This window comes from Nansenia antarctica (genome assembly GCF_963989245.1).
Source record: "Nansenia antarctica genome assembly, chromosome: 7".
NCBI lineage: Eukaryota > Metazoa > Chordata > Actinopteri > Argentiniformes > Microstomatidae > Nansenia > Nansenia antarctica.
In genome coordinates this window covers 1,211,574-1,232,112 of record NC_137677.1, presented here as the reverse complement: position 1 = coordinate 1,232,112, position 20,539 = coordinate 1,211,574, and the positions used below count along the sequence as shown (strand labels likewise).

The 20,539-nt window shown below is 44.0% G+C and overlaps 1 protein-coding gene across 1 annotated transcript in view; it reads right to left on the bottom strand.

Moving 5' to 3' along the window:
• lpp (LIM domain containing preferred translocation partner in lipoma) overlaps positions 1-20,140 on the bottom strand; it is a gene marked incomplete at both ends in the record, with an annotated part of 142,447 nt that extends 122,307 nt beyond the window's left edge. Inside the window, 2 exons of the mRNA XM_080537296.1 lie at positions 741-838; positions 19,951-20,140. Of these exons, the coding sequence (XP_080393422.1) occupies positions 741-838; positions 19,951-20,140 (288 nt within the window). The remainder of the gene's footprint in view (positions 1-740; positions 839-19,950) is intronic.
• Positions 20,141-20,539: the final 399 nt, after the last annotated feature.

Genomic DNA, 20,539 nt, shown 5'->3' with positions numbered 1-20,539 from the left:
AGACATAAGACTTGATATATAATATGATATTATCTTTATCTTATATGTGTATATGTTTGTGAATATGTGAATATGTTTTCTGTTTTTTTGCACCTTCGGAAGAGCCACTACAATTTCATTGTATAGGCAACTGTACAACGACAATAAAGTCTATTCTATTCTATTCTATATTCTATTCTATTCCATTCTGGGATATACTGTAGTTATTCTGTGGCAGAAGACCAACGATATGTAACCTAACTGTAAGAGGAACAATCGGACAGATCAAATGGGAGAGAGGAGCTAAGAGAGGAACTGGCTTCTAGTCATTGATGATCAAAGGCTTTTGAAACACAAGAAGGATTTCCTAGCAAAGGTCAAAGGGTCAAGCCGTTGGGTCGAGTCAGAGCAGAGCAGCGAGGGCAGATCTCCCAGGAGGGGGCGAATGCCTGGGGGTGAAATAACAACCTGGCAGCCAGGGGAAGTGGCCAGGGTGTACCAATAGGTGTCAGCCTTCTCTGTATATCCTCGGCCAAAGGCTGTCCCCAAATGAAGCAGCGTACTAGTGTAGGAGGGGATAGCCCTTGCGTGGGGGGTTCCACACGGATAATCCCCCGGGGGAGATCTGGTGATACTGACTGGGCCTGTTACTCAGACGACGATACGGTACTCACATACGCTGCCTTGCTTTCTGCGCTGCTGCTGCCTACCAACAATCATTAATCAATCAAAAATATGACGATATAATTATGTTGTCTCACCTGATATTCATGGTCGATGGGTGGAGGCGGCGGGTAGGCGATGGGGGAGGGGAGACCGCTGGTCTCGTCTATAGGTGGAGGAGGCAGCGGGTAGTCCCCTGCAATACACACACACACACGCACGCGCACACACACACACACACACACACACACACACGCACACACACACACACCGAAGGAATTAGTCATACTGTTGTGCAACTTACTGAAATAACGCACATACTGTATACCTGTAGTATAGCCAGTAACAACATCCAAAAATACAATCCTCAGAATCATACAAAAGGTATGTAAACAGTGTGAGAAATTAACAAAATCAAATATAAAGAGAGGAAGAGGGGAAGAATCTATTGAGAGCAAATCCACTTCACATACAAAATTACAAAAAGTGAATAGAAGATAAGATACCCAAAAAAATACAAACAGTCCAGTCAAAGCAAGCCTCAGAGAGAGAGAGAGAGAGAGAGAGAGAGAGAGAGAGAGGGGGAGAGAGAGAGAGAGAGAGAGAGAGAGGGAGAGAGAGGGGGGGGGGGAGAGAGGGGGAGAGAGAGAGAGAGGGGGGGAGAGAGAGAGAGAGAGAGAGAGAGAGAGAGAGAGAGAGGGAGAGAGAGAGAGAGAGAGAGAAAGAAAGACACTCATCCTCTGACACCAGCAGATTGAAACACATAATTGCAACAATTTGGTTAACTAAGATGTTCTAATCTGGTGTTAGCATGTTTGTGTTTTTCTTGAGATTGTAAATGTTGTGTTGTTTTTGAGTTACCGACGGGTCAGCCTGCTTGTTTGTCCTGCCAGCAGAACAGAAACAAGCCAAATGTGGAGTTCTAAACTAATCCAGGGATTGTGGATCCGACCACATGTTTTAGGCCGGATGAGGAGTGACGTGCCAAATTACATTTCGATTTGGCTTCTCTTAGCGTAGGAGTTGAGATTGAGTCATTTGACCATGTACTTATAAGTACCCAACCAGACATGAGCTTCGCAAATTAAGGGCTTTTATGAGTCGGAATGGGAATTTGATGAGTCCTTGTTCAGAAAAATCCATTTGCTTTCCGTGGCTCGTATCTGTTTTCATTAGGAACTAATTGATGTCGTCAGTGTAGTTTATCCAAGTCTGTTGACCGAATTAATTAAGCGTGGTCTCATTGCTATACAATGGGACACATGTCTGTGTCTCAGGCAATACAACATTTCCTCAAGTGGTGAGGACGACATTAAACATTCCCTCTGGGTGCGCGAGGCCATGTGAACTGTTTATATAATCACCTTGTGACCTCTGCTGCTCCTCTGAACCACTGAGGGAAAGTAAATATGCCGCTCTACTGCAAGACCCTCCTTAGCCTCCCTCCTACCCTCCCTCCTTACCCTCCCTCCCTCCCCTCCCTCCTTACCCTCCCTCCCTCCCCTCCCTCCTTACCCTCCCTCCCTCCCCTCCCTCCCTCCTTACCCTCCCTCCCTACCCTCCCTCCTTCCCCTCCCTCCTTCGCTTCAACATATCCCCTCTCTGCCATAAAGTCACTTGTACGTTGCAGCTGACACAAAATTAATACATTAAGTTCCGTGTACATCTCTCTTTAACATCAAAGTTGTTTTGGATTTATATGTCAGGAAACATGAAAGTCGTTAATGTTTCAGAGACGCATGTTTTATTGAAGAGGGGTTATGTGGAGCAGAGAGAAGCGAGAGGCTACGGCAGGGGTGGAGAAGATGAGGCGGGGGGTTGGCTGGGGGAGCGGGGGGAGGGGGTCGTTAGGCATCCCTGCTTGAGAAACATACGCACTTCAGGACCCTCCTGTCCCCCTCCCAACCTGTTTGTTTGAAAGGAGCTTGGAAGCCAGTGAGTCAGTGCACGTGGACATTGTTAGCTCCCCATCCGCACAGCACAGGATAGCATTAAGTGTTATTCAGACTGGGCTCTTAATTGTACCTACAGTAAGTATGGCTGGCATAGTGAGAACATGTGATTTTAGAATGAGAAGGTTCTATCTCCGTTTAGAATGATAAGGTTCTATCTCCGGGCAGTTTAGGGCAGTTCAGAGATATTGAGCGTCAACGTTTTTACATTCCATTATGTTTTGTGAGATGGAACCTTTGTATTTTATGAATTACTAACTCAAAAATGTCAACATTTTAAAAAATAACACCACACAGGCATTAATAAACACCTAATGGATCAGATTATGTAAAAAACTACATTTTGACAAAAATGTAGATAGAACCTTATAATTCTAACGTCACAAACAGACAAGTGTGTCCTGTGGGACACAGCCATGGGGCTGGGCTGATTAAATTAGCAACTGAGAGTGATCTGTGCCTCCACCTGTCACCTGTCAGCAGGCTGGAATCCCCACTAACCACCTGAACCCCCGTTAACCACCTGAACCCTCCACACTCCTGAAGGTACGAAACGAAGCAATGACAGTGAGAAGTGGTGAGATGAGTTTCACACCTAGACTTTTAAGGAAACAAATAACCCTCACCAACACGAATATGTTCTCAGTTTAGGACCCACTTTAAGTACAGACAGGCGTTGCTGTTTCTCTCTCCCAATTGTGACTAACGCACTAACGCCCTCACTCATGGACGCAGCATTCAAGTTATGGTTCAGGAATGGTCTAAAACGTAAATTATACAACAGTTAGTTCCGACCAAGTCATTTGATTGGACAAGAGGCATTCCATGAGTGCTGATATCCAGTATAACAGCACTGGGACCTTTAACTATATGTATCACTCCGCCGCACAGATGTTCTACTAAATGACCATTAATTAGACTACATGTTTGTGTTCAGGTTACTAGGCAACAGTCCATTTGAAGTTCAGTTCATTTCTCTTCTTTTTTGTTACTCTCGCTGGATAGTTGGATGGAGATCCAAATCAAAGGGGAGTTGTGAGTAGACTGTATTGTGCTATGCGATTGCCCCCCCCCCCCCCCCCCCATTAATTAACCATATAGGGAGTTTTGTGCGGGAGGACTTTGGCTATGAGATCTCAGAACTTACTCTACACTAACTAGGTAGTACTGGGGATTACTCACCGAATCCATTGCATTGCAACATTTTGGCTTGACTAGCAGCGAGTGTGTCATTGATTTTCAACAACGTTAAAAATCCCATGAAAATATTTGAATTATACTCTAAGCAATCGGTTCACCTCAGGGTGGTCCCAGAGAGAGAGAGAAAGTGTAACGTGTTTTCCTGACCATGAGTAAAAGTGGGTGGAAGAACATGTCAACTTGCAACCCCGACAATCCTCTAACAGGAACATGGTTGACATGCAACCCTACACAACCCCGACAATCCTCTAACAGGACCATGGCTGACACTGAGGTGGCGGTAGTCAGGCTGTAACCCCTCAGCTGTGCATTTATGTAAATAACGTCCAGCTGGGCCTGCTGACCTGCCTCTTCAAACGCTGCCGGCGTGACCTGTTGAGAGTGTGTCTGTTGAGAGTGTGTCTGAGGCCGGGGCTCCAAATGAACACTGCACATGAGCAGGGAGTGGGGGAGTAAAGCAGGTAATATAGTAATATACACGTTTTGAAAGAAAGCTGAACTTTATTTTCTTTCTTTCTTTCTGGTAATGTTTACCCATAGAGGAGCCTGGAAACCTCCCTCCTGTCGTGTGTAACACAGTGAAAGGCCTGGCCTCCTCAGACCACACTCTCTGAGAGGTTGTGTGGTGGCTAAAGTATGTTTTAGGTATTTCTTATTTTAACTGTCATCATTCACACGTTGTCACGGGCAGCCTCAGTGTTCAAGCCCTTACAGCGTTATGGTAAACGTGAAACACTCTGGATCAGTATTGAGATGTCTCTTATAGCCCTGAGCATTTCCTTTTCTTCTAAAACATTTGTTTACTTTAGAATGTATATTTATTTTTCTGTTAGGCTACAAAACATAGCTGTCGTCAAATGACCACATTTTGTAGTCGCTTTGGATAGGCATCTGCTAAATGCCGAAAAAAGTAAAATAATAGTAATAATTGGTTTATCCTAAATGTTCCACCACAAAACACAATCTCCTACTGTAGGCCGATATCTCTCACATAGTCAAACGTTACAGTACAACATATCCCTATTATTGTCTGCTGCCTGCAAATGCATTTCACATGCCTTGGGGTTCATGTACAGTATCGTAAGACCAGCCTTCTCTCTTTAGAAAGGTCGACACTCAAAGGCAGCAGGAGAGATGTGCCAAGACGTCATGTACTGTCCGTACATGACGCATGTAAATGTGTTTACGCAGGCGTTCCACTGAACAAGACAGACTTAAACCTGATAAAAACAACTTGATCTGAGGCTGCATGAGCAGACAAAATTATAATATATATATAAGACTCAAGCAACACAACAAACCTAGATTAAAATGTTCCTTCAACAACACAAGTGTGTGTCACACATCCGTCACACATCCCTCTCCAGGTTAGCTGGGGTTGAGCTGTACCTTCTCTGGCCCGAACCGGTAGTGGGCCTGACTCAGTGGAGACGGCGGGCTTGTGTGCCGTGAATGAAGTCGGCTCCATTTGTGCCGACAGGAAGACGAAGGCACCGAGCGAGCGCTAATGAGAGAAGCAGCAGGAACACCTACTTAATACCACAACTTCCTCTCGCTTTATTGAGCAATTACTCTCAAGTAGCCGCTTTGTGAACAAGGAATCCTAATCAGTAATTAAAGTTATTTGAGAGGCCGTGAGAGGTATAATTGGTTATCGGGAACACAAGTGTTGTTACGGGTGTGATAAAGGGATGGAGATGGATCCAGCTGTGAATTAGAGACGAGATCAAACATATTTCCTGAATAAGTGAGACACTTATGTACACATCCAAAGTACAATATCTGACTAAAGATCAGAGAACTGAAAAAGCTTCAAGCTTTGCGCCTTTCACTTTCACTTGTAAAAGTACAGCGTGTGGATAATCATCTTCATACGGTGTACAGTGCGAACTAGTGGCCTTCACCTACACTCTTCCCACCTGCGATCACCAGGGAAACAGCGAATATGTAATGAATGGTTGTCAACAGGTCTCCAAGTTGCTTCCAAAGAATAATAAAATAAAAAATGCAACAAAAACCCGTCTCAAGGTTGTAAGATGAGAGAGTTCTTTAAGTGATCCGTTATGCTGTTGTGCTACTGTAGATATCAACTCTGGTGGATTAGTGAGTTGTTTGCGGGGGGGTGGGACTGGGGCGAGCGGCGTCAACGAAAGGTTGTTTACACAGGTTCAACATCTGGCCACAATAATCGGCATTAAAAGTGAGTGAAAGCGTCTAGCGTCGGTCCATCTGGCCAGTCAAGACAAGGCTCGGCTAAAGAACTTAACAGCTTTCCACTGTATCACATTAAACACTAGACACAAGACGACAGATAACTGAGCTGAAATGAAGGGACGTCACCCACAGCGACACACACAACCCCCCAAAAAGTGTCAGTTCAGGTCCCCTAGCTGCGAGGAGCCACATGTTGTTTGTTTGTGTGTGTTTGGGAGCTCAGTGCTCAGTGCATTGATTTTCTCTCTCTCTCTCCCCATCTGAACTTGATTTATTGCTTAAGAACTTGAGTAGCTCTGGTGTGCTCCGGCATTTACACACACTCTGCAGTAAACACAAATAACTGGTGGGGCCATGTGACAGTCGGGGTCCACGGCGCAAATGTCCCATGATGCTCGCTCACAGCTGCTCCATAGCAGCCATGGGAGCCTGCAGACGAGAGACTGCGACCCGACACTTTCAACCAGTACCTTCTGGACTACCTGTATGTAAGCACAGCATGTATGCCCATGACCCATATTACACAGAGTCGAGTCAATGAGAATGTTTATGTTTCTCTCTCTCTCCCCCCCCCCAAATCTGTAATCTTGAACAAAACAAAAAAATGCAGTCACAACTAATCCATAGCTTAAAACAAAATCACTGACTCTATTTAGAAAAAGCAGCAGGAATATACTACATTCATACTACATTCATTCAGTGGCAAAGAAAACGATAATCCCTCGCAGACAAAAAAGGATAAAGTGTTTTAAGACCAGTGTCATTCTCCGTGCTTTATCTCCGTTGAGCCGGCTCCAAACGCTCTGTGGCAGAGGGGCTGAGAACACATTGTTTTGACATAATTATGGAGCAGTTTCATTTTACCTTCCGCTGGCGGACAGCAAGCTGAGCCCCACTCTTAATTAGCGGTGATATATAGAAGAGTGATTTATGACTTCATTTTGGTTGGAAATGCAAGGGGATGGATTTTGAGGTCTTTGGAGATGGTACTTTTCTAAGTGTAAAGGAGCAGACCAAATTGGCTTCTATGGGTTTAAGCGGGATTCCTGTGGGATGGGGAAATTGAGTTTTAAGATTTAAGCAGCATAAAAGGAGGATTAAACTATTGTATGGAACCAAAAGAAACAAATGCCGTGGAGAGGTGATGGCATCAAACACAATCTCAGCGAGCCATATAGACACAGTTTATGGAGCACTGGACTGAACACATCTGTACCGTAAAAAGTCTTTAGTCAAGTTCGATTTTCTTGATGAAATGATGATTCTTAAATTAATGTGGGTAGCAGGGAGCTCTGGAAATAAGAGGCTTGCCAATGAGAATGTTCTACATTAGCAAACATGTGTAGGTTATAGATGTTATAGCGTTTGACTCGCTTTCATCTGAGAAAAAATAGAAAGTGTGAGAGAGAGAGAGAGAGAGAGAGAGAGAGAGAGAGAGAGAGAGAGAGAGAGAGAGAGAGAGAGAGAGAGAGAGAGAGAGAGAGAGAGAGAGAGGGGGTAAAGCAGAGAAGAAAAACAACCATGACAGAGAGAGAGAAATGTCTGTCCCCGCCGATGAACACACTAGAATACTGAGATGAACACACTAGAATACTGAGATGAACACACTAGAATACTGGAGAGCTCCATCACATGACGGCTAGAAATAACATCTAGCCGAGTTTGTGTTTGTGTGTGTGTGTGTGTGTGAGAGAGAGAGATAGATAGAGAGAGAGGGAGAGAGAGAGAGAGAGAGAGAGAGAGAGAGAGGGAGAGAGAGAGAGAGGGGGGGAGAGAGAGAGGGAGAGAGGGGGGGGAGAGGGAGAGGGGGGGAGAGAGAGAGGGAGAGGGAGAGAGAGAGAGAGAGAGAGAGAGGGGGGGGGAGAGGGAGAGGGGGGGGGGAGAGGGAGAGAGGGAGAGGGAGAGGGAGAGAGAAAGAGAGAGAGGGGGGGGGAGAGAGAGAGAGAGGGGGAGAGAGAGAGAGAGGGAGAGAGAGAGAGGGGGGGGGGGAGAGAGAGAGGGAGAGAGAGACAGAGAGGGAGAGAGAGAGAGAAAGAGAGGGGGGGGAGAGAGAGAGAGAGGGGGGCCTGAGGCAGGGCTGGTAATCTAAACCAGAGAAGTGTGTGACCAGGTGAGGGAGTGTGAGTCAGTGTGAGGGAGTGGGCATAGAGTTCATCTCAGGACATGGGAGGCCCTCCCTACCAAGCAGCTGTGCATCTGAGATGAACATTCATTTAATTGTTTTCTACAAAAATATCAACAAAGAAAACTAATGGGAAAAGTTGGGATATCCTGTACAGTAGCAATTCATTATAGTCGTTCAGATGAAAATGTAATTCAATTTTAATTAAGAAATGAAATGTTAACAATAGGGCCAATCGTGATAACACTTTTTTTTATCAAATCTGAATAAAAACAAAAGAAATTCTGACGTTGCTGACATAATAAAATGGATTAAAATTCCAAGAAACGATAGTTATGCAATTATGCAACAAGTTAACAACGTCAACACAGGGATCAGCGTATGACTGAAATGTTTTGTATTTTTTTTTTAATGTTTTTTGGTTTACTGCGCGATGCATTACGAGAGTGTTGCATTACGATGCGTTACGAGAGTGTTGCGTGAAGCACATGGAACGGTTTTTGAGAAGAAAGTCTCCGGAATCAGATAGCTCTGGACCTGACCATCCTCTTCATCACCCAGTGGCTCAGCAGAGAGGCCAGCAGCAAGACAAAGAGAAGACAGTACAATGACAGCTACTTGTCGCATGGTTTCATCTTTACCGGGGGATCCATCATGGCCTCTCCCTATGTGCCTGGTATGTGGGATGAAATTGTCAAACCAAGTGATGGTTCTGGTGGTTCAGACACAGTCTGACAACAGCTCATCAGTCACTAAAGAGTACCCAATAGTATCAAGTAGTGCCATTGCAACTCTGTTACCCTTCAACTCTGCTACCCTTCAACTCTGTTACCCTTCAACTCTGTTACCCTTCTCTATGACATATTTGTGCAAACTGAGTTTTTCGTGATTCTTTACGAGAACAGGACCAGAATAGTACCAGACTAGGCCCAGAATAGGACCAGAATAGGACGGTGGTGTGCATCGTACCAGGCGCAGGTTTCCCATTGATAGTAAGTCACATTCCCCCCCCCTCTCACTCAATAACCACTACAGGCGTGTGCGTGTGCGTGCGTGTGTGTGCGTGTGCGTGTGCGTGTGTGCTCATGCGTTGGCTGTCAGAGGGATGCAGAGTACATTTTAAAATACATTTTAGACTGGGACGACTCAAGATTTAGCATACCGTACGTACTTTTAAAGGGGAGCCGTGACTGAAAAAGGTTGAGAAACACTGTTCTAGTTAGATGAAGTGCCCTGTGTGTGTGCTTGTATGTGCTTGCAGCATAAGCCTATGGTTTCTATGGTTTCTATGGGGACACTCAGACTCTCGCTGGTAGGTTTCCTGTCAAGTCTCCTGGTGACACTCCTGTGGGGACGCTGACATAACAACCGGTAGTCAGTTTGCTTCTGGCCAGTCAAGCAGGGAAACAGCTTATGCAGATGTTAACACTTCTCGATTGCTTAGAGACAGACAATTGGTGGGTTTCTGTAAAGATTCCTTATGCAAAGATGTGTTCCATATGTTGTCTTTGACCTATACGATTATCCTGGAGGACAAAACCAATCAAACATGATAATCAGGGGCTAGACACCCCAGGAAAACACTGTAATAATGTCACACAATCTATTCTCTGATTACCGTACAGTAAATCTGCATAGTGGTAACATACTTTATTATGGTTTGGAAGGTATTTGGAGTGAGTGTCTTGTTGGAGAGTGTAAGGGGCATGTCGTAAAACATAAAATGACAACACTGTAATCTCCAACATACAGTAGTTGATTTTGGTGACGGGAGACAATGTATACCATCTTAGCTTCAATTACTGTCTCATGTCTGACCCTGTTTTTCTGATTTACATTTTACCGTTTGACATATTGAAACCGTGTCATCACAGTGTTTAGAATCCTGATGTTTTATGCCATATGCCAGACTTTGTACATACTTTTCTTTTAGTGTTTTTTTTTAAAATGTGTTTTAAATGTTGACCCTAAATAAGAGAGAAGAGGCTTTTTTATAGATTTTATGAATTCAAAATTAAAATGTGGATATTGGATATATATTATAAATATCGGATATTCTTCATACACCATCAACTTACAGACAAAGTGAATTGGGAAACAAAATACTATAGTACATATTCATAATTTTTTAGGGCATTCATTTGAAGTAGAAAGCAGAATACTAACTAAGTAAAAATGCTAATCCAAAATAACTGCTAAGATTAACTTTATTTTGGAAGCATAACTTCAACAAAGTGCAGTTCACAGTAACAGTTGGTAATGTCATGGGGGGATATTCTCATCCAACAGTTTAAAGGAACATCTTTTATAAAAGTAAGTGCCGCGTGCCAACTGGCTCCCCAGTCAGAGTCTGACCTCCTGTTTGTCCTAAACATTGTGTTTAACACTCCGTCTTCAGGGGGCAGTTACCCAGACACGTCCCTGAGGGTAGTGAGCTGACACTAATCATCGATCACTTATCTATCACTGAAAAATCACTCAAGTACAGTTGTGAGAGGTTGCAGTGGCAGACCTGCATGGAAGAGCAGACCTCCATCGTCTAACGTTTGGTGCTTTGCAGGACATATTCTCTTTCATTAAGACATCTAGTTTGTCCTTCTTCCTCCATGTATCAGATCTTCTTAAAGCCATGAGCATCTAAGACCTGATCCTTTAGGATCCGTAAGTGGTGGACAAAGGGAGGTCCCTGTCTGTCTAAAGACTGTCTGTCTGTCACCTCCTCCTCTGAAAAATGTTTTGGGGTGACTGTGGCTCAGCAGGTAGAGCCGCCGTCTAATGATCAAAAGGTTGCGGTTCGAGCCCCGGCTGGCCACATGTCGAGGTGTCCTTGGGCAAGACATAGAACCCCAAACTGCTCCCAATGAGCGGGCCAGCGCCTTGTATGGCAGCTTGCCGCCATTGCTGTGTGAATGGGTGAATAAGAGGCCGTTGTAAAGCACTTGGGAATAAGGCGTTATATAAGTGCAGTCCATTTATCATTTACCATTTTAGTCCATTGCATAAACGACATCAAGGTAGAATAAAAAACACATAACTACAGGGTAAACATTACTTATCGTTAAGTAATCAAGACCGACTTCATTTTATATTAGCCTTATATTGCCCTTATCTTATTTACCTCCACTAATGGGACTTCCACAGAGGCCAGGGCCACACAGGACCTTCACACCGCCACGGTCCGTACCAGTTCCGGTTCCTGTTCTACCGTGGTGCTTTATGGCGAATGCACATTTCTAAATGCAGAATGTGCTTTCTCAGTATCACCAGCTGATGTCTAAGAGACAGCAGTATGAGGAGGGCAAAGGTGAGAATCTGCAGAGCGTACTCAAATACTAACTGACACTGTCATTTACTTTCTAGGCAGAAATAAAACACTGCTGAAGAAAAAAAACGGTGTCTGATACACTAGAGTGCTTACGCACATTTTGAAAGTGATGGTTCTACATAACGTGGGGTCAACCTTCTATGATCCTTCCTATGATTTAATATTAATTAGTCATCATGTAATCCGGGACAGGCGTACTTGGGGACAGGTCACGCTAAATGTCAGTTGTCTCAACTTGCCACTTTTCCTGTCTGCAGGAAGACGGATCTAATCACATCCAGTGACAGATGACTGTCTTCATTTAGCTTGCATTCTATGGGCTCTGATGGTTAACGCTTGTGTGTTAGATGTGGGGCGGCTGTGGCGCAGGGGGTAGAGCTGCCGTCTAATGATCACAATCCTTGGGCAAGACACTGAACACCAAAATTGCTCCCAGTGAGCGGGCCAGCACCTTGCATGGCAGCTTGCCGCCATTGGTGTGTGAATGTGTGTGTTAATGGATGAATGAGAGGCTGTTGTAAAGCGCTTTAGAGCAGCTTTGGAGCAGCAAAAAAGGCGCTATATAAGTGCAGTCCATTTACCATTTACCATTTATGAGGTATCACTAGAGAGCAGGTTTGAGGGAGTAGTCCATGAAATATTTGTACACATTATCATCAGGGGTGCGAGGAAAAAGCAGAGGGGTGAGATAGCTGTCATTCAAAACCCAAGTCCCTGAAGACCAAGGTCTTTAAACCCTAAAACGCCTTTTTTTCATGACCGTTTCCGATGTTTTGGAACTCTCAGGTTCTCTAGGGAGCAGGTCAACCCACATCACGTGTAATACCAAGCCGTAGGGGGTCCTACGTGTTACTAAATAAACAACCTGAAACGTTTATCAGACCTTTAAACCTTCTGCTCGTCTGTGAGAGCCTCAGTCAGGTTCTATTGTTCTGGTACAGTAAATCGTGAGCTTAGAATGATAAGGTTCTATCTCCGTTTAGGGCAGTTCAGAGATATTGAGCGTCAAAGTTTTTACATTCCATTATGTTCTGTGAGATGGAACCTTTGTATTTTATTAATTACTAACTCAAAAATGTCAACATTTTAAAATGACTGTCACTCTACATCTCACCATCAAACTGACCCACAACACTTTTGAAAATGTTCAACAAATGCAGACAATAATGACATAACATTAGACTGATAATCAATATAGTGCATCACCGTATCATAATCTAAATCAATACATCAGGAAATGCATGTCCTTCAAACTAGATTATATTGTCAAACGTTATCAGATGCTTGAGGATGACATGACGTGCCCTAAGCCATGAAGAGATAGATGGCTATCCAACGTATTTAATCTGGTCTCAACGTACTCACACAGTATATAGGGGACACATGTTATTTCAAAGCAACGCTGTCTGGAAACTATGTAAAGCAGGAGCTGCTTCTTTCTTACTTTTCATTGTTATTTGTTGTTATCAACGGAATAATCAACTTCCTGTTTTTACAGTTTGTTACAGTTTGTTTTTTTAACACGCATGAGGAAAGGACTCATTCACCTACATGTAAATGGCATGAACGTACTATATCTGTATATTAGGTCGATGATTATGAAAGCATAGCGATGGACGTTCAACAGAAAACAAGGAAGCCTGCGCTTCCTCTTGTTACATCCAATTTCCTTTTCACATGCAGGGAGTAGCCTACATGTATTGCATATACACTACATACTGTAGCACTGCTAAGTAATTCAACAGACTGACCCAAGACATTAACCTTGTGACATGACGAGAGATAATAAAGCTTTGACCAACATAGAAATATATCTCTCCAACCTGAATCTTCCCTCCAAATTGTCATTTTAAATTTACCTCACAATTCAGAACCTCATTAGCCGTGCAATAAGACAGGTAATTATAGGTCTTTTGACAGAGTAGTTATTGCCATTAAAGCTTTATCTCACATTATGTGCTTCTTTCTTTAGAAATACCCGCGGTCAGATAATTGACATACTCAGTTATCTTTACAAAGTCAATTAGCTCGCTGTAGCGCCGTGCTTATTCCTGTAATGTCGGTCTAATGAACTTCTCCTCTCTGTACCGCGGCCTCGACAGTTCTTAGATGAATTTCATCTGGTTTCAAGTTCAGCTCAAAGAGAAAGAGAAATACCTGAACAGTTAATAATCTCTTTGTAATAATAGTTGACCTTCAACATTTACTGTTACTGCGTGTGGTAAAATGTCTCAAAGCGTGATCAAAAGGTAAATACTAAACTGTTAAAAAACTAAACAAACCTGCAGAGTAACGACGCAGAGAGACACTGGTCAGACAATGACATGGCTGCCTGCTCATGTGCAGAAGTGGTGTGGTTCTGTGTGGTTTTGTGTGGGCATCTTTGGTAGGCCTAATTCCTGACGTAGGATGTTATAGTGTGGTCAGGGTGTAAATAGATATTATGCAAGGCAGGCTGTTATGGTTAGCAGATTAAGAGGGAGTTGGTCTGTGTGTTTTTACAAAGTACCGTTACCCGTATCATTTGCAGAAGTGCGAACCACAGAGTCCCATGGGGGCCTGAGCAGCACAGCCAGACACAGCAACGCTTCCTGGACCCCCTCCTTACTAGAAGCTCCTCTACCATACTGCTACAGAAGGGAGAACTTTCCAGAAACATATCCTGTACTGACAATGGTTCTATGAAAATAGAACCATCAATAGTTTGGGTGAATATGTCTGAGAAGGACAGAGTAATGTAACAACATAATGTGCCATTCTTAAATTAAGAATGACTGCTCAATATGTTTACATTGCTACAAGTAATCAGTTCCTCATTTATATGATAGAAAACCCACAACACATTACACAAACAATTAATATTCTGATTAAAAGTGATGAGAGTGTGGGTGCAGGACTAGTTCGCACACCTCTCTCCATCTCTTACCCAGCACCACAGTACTCTTATATGTTCTTCTATAGATCAGACCTGCTGAAGGAACCCGCCTCCCACATCTCCTACTGTTTAAGCAACCTCTAGCCTAACAATTCAATAACTCAGACACACTGACTTTCATTACACTGATACAGTTCAAATGACTCCATGTCATGCACCAGATTAAATCGAGGGCACTATTGTCTCACCCTGTTTTCCTGACCGTGGAATGAACTGTTGAGTCCCAGTTTCCCACACTTGGGAGATCTGTGAGAGAGATGAGGCCCGGTGACATGATTACCCCAAGTCTTCCCTACACAAGTCTTCCCTACACAAGTCTTTCCAACACAAGTCTTCCCTACACAAGTCCTCCCTACACAAGTCCTCCCTACACAAGTCCTCCCTACACAAGTCGTCCCAACACAGGGCCCGCTGGCCGGACACACTCACACAGGAAGAGATGTGTTCTGTTAGATACTACTGTTCCTCCCACAGCAAAGCTACTCTCTCAATTCCCTACTTTGGCTGTAACCAGCCTTTCACTACACTGAAGGACACATCAATACATTTCTTGTGGAGAGTCTTCCTATAAAGATCGGCCATAGACGCATCTCTTTAGGGCATGGCACATCTCCTAGCCCTTACAAATACAAACAAATAAATTCCTTTCTCTAGCACTGTGAATGACGATGATGGCACTTGTTCTGTCAAGGTTTTACTTAGGAAGACTGTTGTTGTATAGTTGATTCATTTACTTAGACATACTTGTACTTATTGTAAGTGGCTTTGGATAAATGGTAAATGGTAAATGGACTGCACTTATACAGCGCCTTTTTTGCTGCTCCAAAGCTGCTCCAAAGCGCTTTACAACAGCCTCTCATTCACCCATTCACACACACACATTCACACACCAATGGCGGCAATGTAAGAATGTAAAGATTGCATCCTACAAGTGGTTTAACCACCTTACAGCAGAGGGTGCCATGGCCTTCTTTACATGCAGGGGAGGGCAGCTGTCTAGGCGTACGCAGCCAAAGCCCTCGCTGTGTCTGAGATCAGGGGCTTCGCTGTGTATGAGATCAGGGGCTTCAGCGGAGGGGGTGAGGTGAGAGACAACTCTGTAAGATGTTTCATCAGGTTTGAGTAAGCCTCTGGAGCTCCTATAGGACAGGTTCAGCTCTCTGACATCTAGCTTCTCTATAAGAACACTCTAGAAGCAACCAGGAAGTGTTTAAGCATGTCTTAATTTAGTTCATCATCATCGCACACCTACTATAGGCTGATTAGATGATTCCACTAGTCCTGCATCAGTAAAGCATCAACAGATTAAATATTTAGTCCCTAACAACATCTTTCTAACGACATTTCCGGGGTAAAATCAACTTAGAAGAGATACAGAATGGATTTCTAATACCTTCAACACAATTCATATGTCCAGAATGTTGACGGAAAGTAACACTAGGCTCTCTCTGTTGAACACTAGAGAATACGCATTAGCAAACCATGCATTCTTGCCTTACCAGGCTAATACAGTAGAGGGAAAGTGGACTCTGTACTCTCCACTTCTTTAGTGTGTCATATAGGGGCTGCGTTCAAGAGTGTAGTCTTTACACAACAGTCTTTACATATGACTTCACGCCCGAGTCAACACACATCACATTTGTAACGTATTACCATGGTAATATCAACGGTTCAATCAAGTGTTCTGTGTTCTGCCTACTACACTGTGTGAAAACATCTGGCCTGCCTGTCCCTTTAAAGATGGGAGATGTGATAGCTCGCCTCCCTTTATGCCTGACTTTATTTAAATCTGCCCACCACTTTAAATGACTTTACATCATGAACAAAGATCCGGCTCCTCTCCCCCTCTCTCTAACCATCAAAGAGACTCAAGGCCGTAGCAGAAGAAAAAAAAAAGCAGACCTTGAACTCATCTTTTAACTGTAAAATATACCAAAATAGAGTGCCTTAATTATGACCATTTTAATGCAAAGATAAAGTGTAAGTCATAATTCTAATCAGCAAGAAGCTTTTTAGGACTGGAAAAAACCCACACTGTGTAACTATGGAAACCAATATAAAATAGAGCTGCTATCAGCCAATTAGTGAGTGAAAGAACACTCTTATTACTTCAACAAATACCTAATAATACTCTTTTAAAAGGAAATTAACTAATTATACCAAAGTGCAAAGCAGTAGCTGGGAAGGGTACTCTTTCAGTCGACTAAGGGGCACTCTCTCTGTGTACCTATTGGCTAAAGATCAAGAACCAATCACACCTGGTACATGCCTGCTGTGACACTTGCGGGCAGATAGCACCCGTCCCATATATAGTAGGCCAGTGTTTAAAAGGTTGATACTGCCATGGCAGTGGTGGGCATCTGGGACAGCCATGACAGACCCATACTGTCCGAAGCGTACGGAAGTGTTCTCCGAGCTACTACTTAACTGAATGAATGAATGAATGAATGAATGAATGAATGGTCTTTATTGTCATTGCTATAGTACAGGTACCAAACAACGACATTTGGGAGGGGGGGCTCCCTGTTCCCCTGGGGTGTTAGGAGGTTGTCTCTATTTGAATACGGCAGTTCAGACGAGTTTGACCATCGTCACCTTGCGCACACCTGCTACCTGTTAGAATTATAAGGTTCTATCTCAATTTTTTGTCAAAATGTATAATCTGATCCATTAGGTGTTTATTAATGCCTGTGTGGTCTGGTGTTATTTTTTTTAAATGTTGACATTTCTTGGTTAGTAATTCATAAAATACAAAGGCTCCATCTCACAAAACATAATGGAATGTAAAAACGTTGACGCTCAATATCTCTGAACTACCCTAAACGGAGATAGAACCTTATCATTCTAAACGGAGATAGAACCTTATCATTCTAAACGGAGATAGAACCTTATCATTCTAAACGGAGATAGAACCTTATCATTCTAAACGGAGATAGAACCTTATCATTCTAAACAGAGATAGAACCTTATCATTCTAAACGGAGATAGAACCTTATCATTCTAAACGGAGATAGAACCTTATCATTCTAAACGGAGATAGAACCTTATCATTCTAAACAGAGATAGAACCTTATCATTCTAAACGGAGATAGAACCTTATCATTCTAAACAGAGATAGAACCTTATCATTCTAAACGGAGATAGAACCTTATCATTCTAAACGGAGATAGAACCTTATCATTCTAAACGGAGATAGAACCTTATCATTCTAAACGGAGATAGAACCTTATCATTCTAAACGGAGACAGAACCTTATCATTCTAAACGGAGATAGAACCTTATCATTCTAAACGGAGATAGAACCTTATCATTCTAAACGGAGATAGAACCTTATCATTCTAAACGGAGATAGAACCTTATCATTCTAAACGGAGATAGAACCTTATCATTCTAAACGGAGATAGAACCTTATCATTCTAAACGGAGATAGAACCTTATCATTCTAAACGGAGATAGAACCTTATCATTCTAAACTCACGTACTTGCTCTGAGCTCATGAAGAAGAGCGCTTCACTGGATATAACGGGTGTGCCTGCAAGCGTCACCTGTACCTGGCCTGGTTGTATAGAAGTCTAACAGGGACACAGTGTGTGTGTGTCCCATAGTGAGGGTCTCTCTCTTATCTCCTTCAGAAAACCCTGGGTTGCATTCCTAACCTCTACATGTCATATTAAGCTCATATGGACATAGGAGAGGCCTGCTGCATTTAGCCCTACCCAACCCCGGCACCAGACCCAACACCTTGGGTGGGCAGTGGAGGGTGGAGCAGGGGGAGGGTGTGTGTGTGGGGGGGGGGGGGGTGGGTGTGTGTGTGTGTGTGTGTGTGTGGGGAGGGTGTGTGTGTGTGTGTGGGGGGTGTGTGTGTGTGTGTGGGGAGTGTGTGTGTGTGTGTGTGTGTGTGTGTGGGGAGGGTGTGTGTGTGTGTGTGTGTGGGTGTGTGTGTGTGTGCGTGGGGTGTGTGTGTGTGGGGGGGGGGGGGAGTGTGTGTGTGTGGGGGGGGAGTGTGTGTGTGTGTGTGGGGGGAGTGTGTGTGTGTGTGGGGAGTGTGTGTGTGTGTGTGGGGGGGGAGTGTGTGTGTGTGTGTGGGGGGAGTGTGTGTGTGTGTGGGGAGTGTGTGTGTGTGTGTGCGGTGTGTGTGTGTGTGTGTGTGTGGGGGGGGGGGGGCTTCATAGCCACCATCGGCTGTGGCGATATCCAATAACATGAGTGTCTCTGTTCCTTTCTGAAGGGGAGAAACAGGACAAGCGCTTGTTGCCGGTAAACACAAGACATTATTTACATAAGACTTTGAACCTTTGTACATCGGTCGTGTACAAATATATTTATGAGATTCATTCCAAATGACTGTACACCCAGTTGGTAAAGATGAAATGACAGGAGGCTCCTGTTTTCAAACCTGATAGATGCTGTGTAAGGGCTAAGCCTCAGAGCATAGAAATTGAAAAGAAAGAAGCGTAGAAATTCAAACAGAAATTTAATGGATATCAGCTTCATTTTGAAGTCATATTATTGTTATTTTTCGATCAAGTGAAGTCATGGTAATGGATCCAACGGGCCACGTAATGAAGTGTAAGCAGAATGTAGCAGAGAACCAGATCAGCGTAGAACATGCGTGGCTTACGTTGCAACAACAAAGGTTGGACAAGGCACATGCATGTTCTACAAAGAAACACAATGTCATTGTTTGCACAGAGAAAAGCAGCAGACATGGGCATATGAAAAGTACAAATGCACAAACACAAAATAAGCGCAACTCCTAATCAGTTCCTGTCTGTTTCAAAGCACTTGTCATCATGGACTGGACTGCACTTATATAGCGCCTTTTTTGCTGCTCCAAAGCGCTTTACAACGGCCTCTCATTCACCCATTCACACACCAATGGTGGCAAGCTGCCATGCAAGGCGCCGGCCGGCCCGCACACTGGGAGCAATTTTGGGGTTCAGTGTCTTGCCCAAGGACACTTTGACATGTGGCCAGCCGGGGCACGAACCGCCGATCTGCCAACCTTGTGATCATTAGACGGAGACTCTACCTCCTGAGACACAGCCGTCATCAAACCAGCCAGGCTTTTGGCAGAGGGTGGACATACGTACTAAGGGCATCTGCCAGGTTAATCAGAGCTGTAGTTTGATACTGGGGACACATTTCTGTGGTGGAATGTGCCCTTCCAAGACCCCTGTGAATGTGGCCATTATATGAACCCAGATCCCTGGCCGTGAGCCAGCTCTGAGCTCTGCGCTGCATAGAAGCTAGCAACACTCTCTGTCCAGAGCCCCACGGCTTCCAGACTCACACTTTGTTAGCTGCATGTAGCCTTAGTGTTAGTGTAGTGAAACTGTATGAAAGGAGGTCTTAGAGAGGTCTCTCTAGTTGTCTCACTGCTCTCCTACTGCACATAAAGACCCTGGCTGAGGTTGAGCTTTCAGCAGTTTTGGATTTGGTTGCCAATAACCAAATACCACCAGCCAGGAATGACGTCACATGACGAGAGCTTTATTTTAAGAAAGTTATGTTGTTTTACAAACAGACACGGATGTGCCATGCAGAGGTAGAAACTCACCTCCAATGTCAGAGTCTCCCGGTGGTTTGTAGGGGTTGAATTTGGGCTTGGGGGCGACCATAGGGGCAAACTTCTTGGGCGCCTGTTGCTGGGATACGGAGATACTGGGGGTTCCCATCGCCGGGGTGGTCTCCATCCTGGCAGTCACCTGCCCCCCCTGCTCACCATCACTGTTGGGTGTGTTCCACATGGTTCTGCGGAGAAAGACGCTACAGTTAGATGATGTCACCCTCAGATGTCGTATCATTCACAGTAGAAACTCATACATTCACAGTAGAAGTAAGACTAGTAAGTAAGTAAGTAAGTAAAGCTTTATTTATATAGCGCCTTTCGTACATGAAAAGCAACTCAAAGCACTTTACAATAGGTAAATAGGACTACTGTGAGAAGGACAGGTGAGTCTCTGTTTGCTAGGATGTGGAGGCGCCCCAAAGTGTCACTAAATTGCCTGATGGTTGTTTTAATGCTTTCCCTATTAACTTCCAGCTGTGTTAGTACAGTAAGCGCTGCATGGGATCTCACCATTGTTTGCACAGGTTTTGCATTTGCATTGTGACGAAGTGTTAATGATAAATGAAGGGATCTGCTT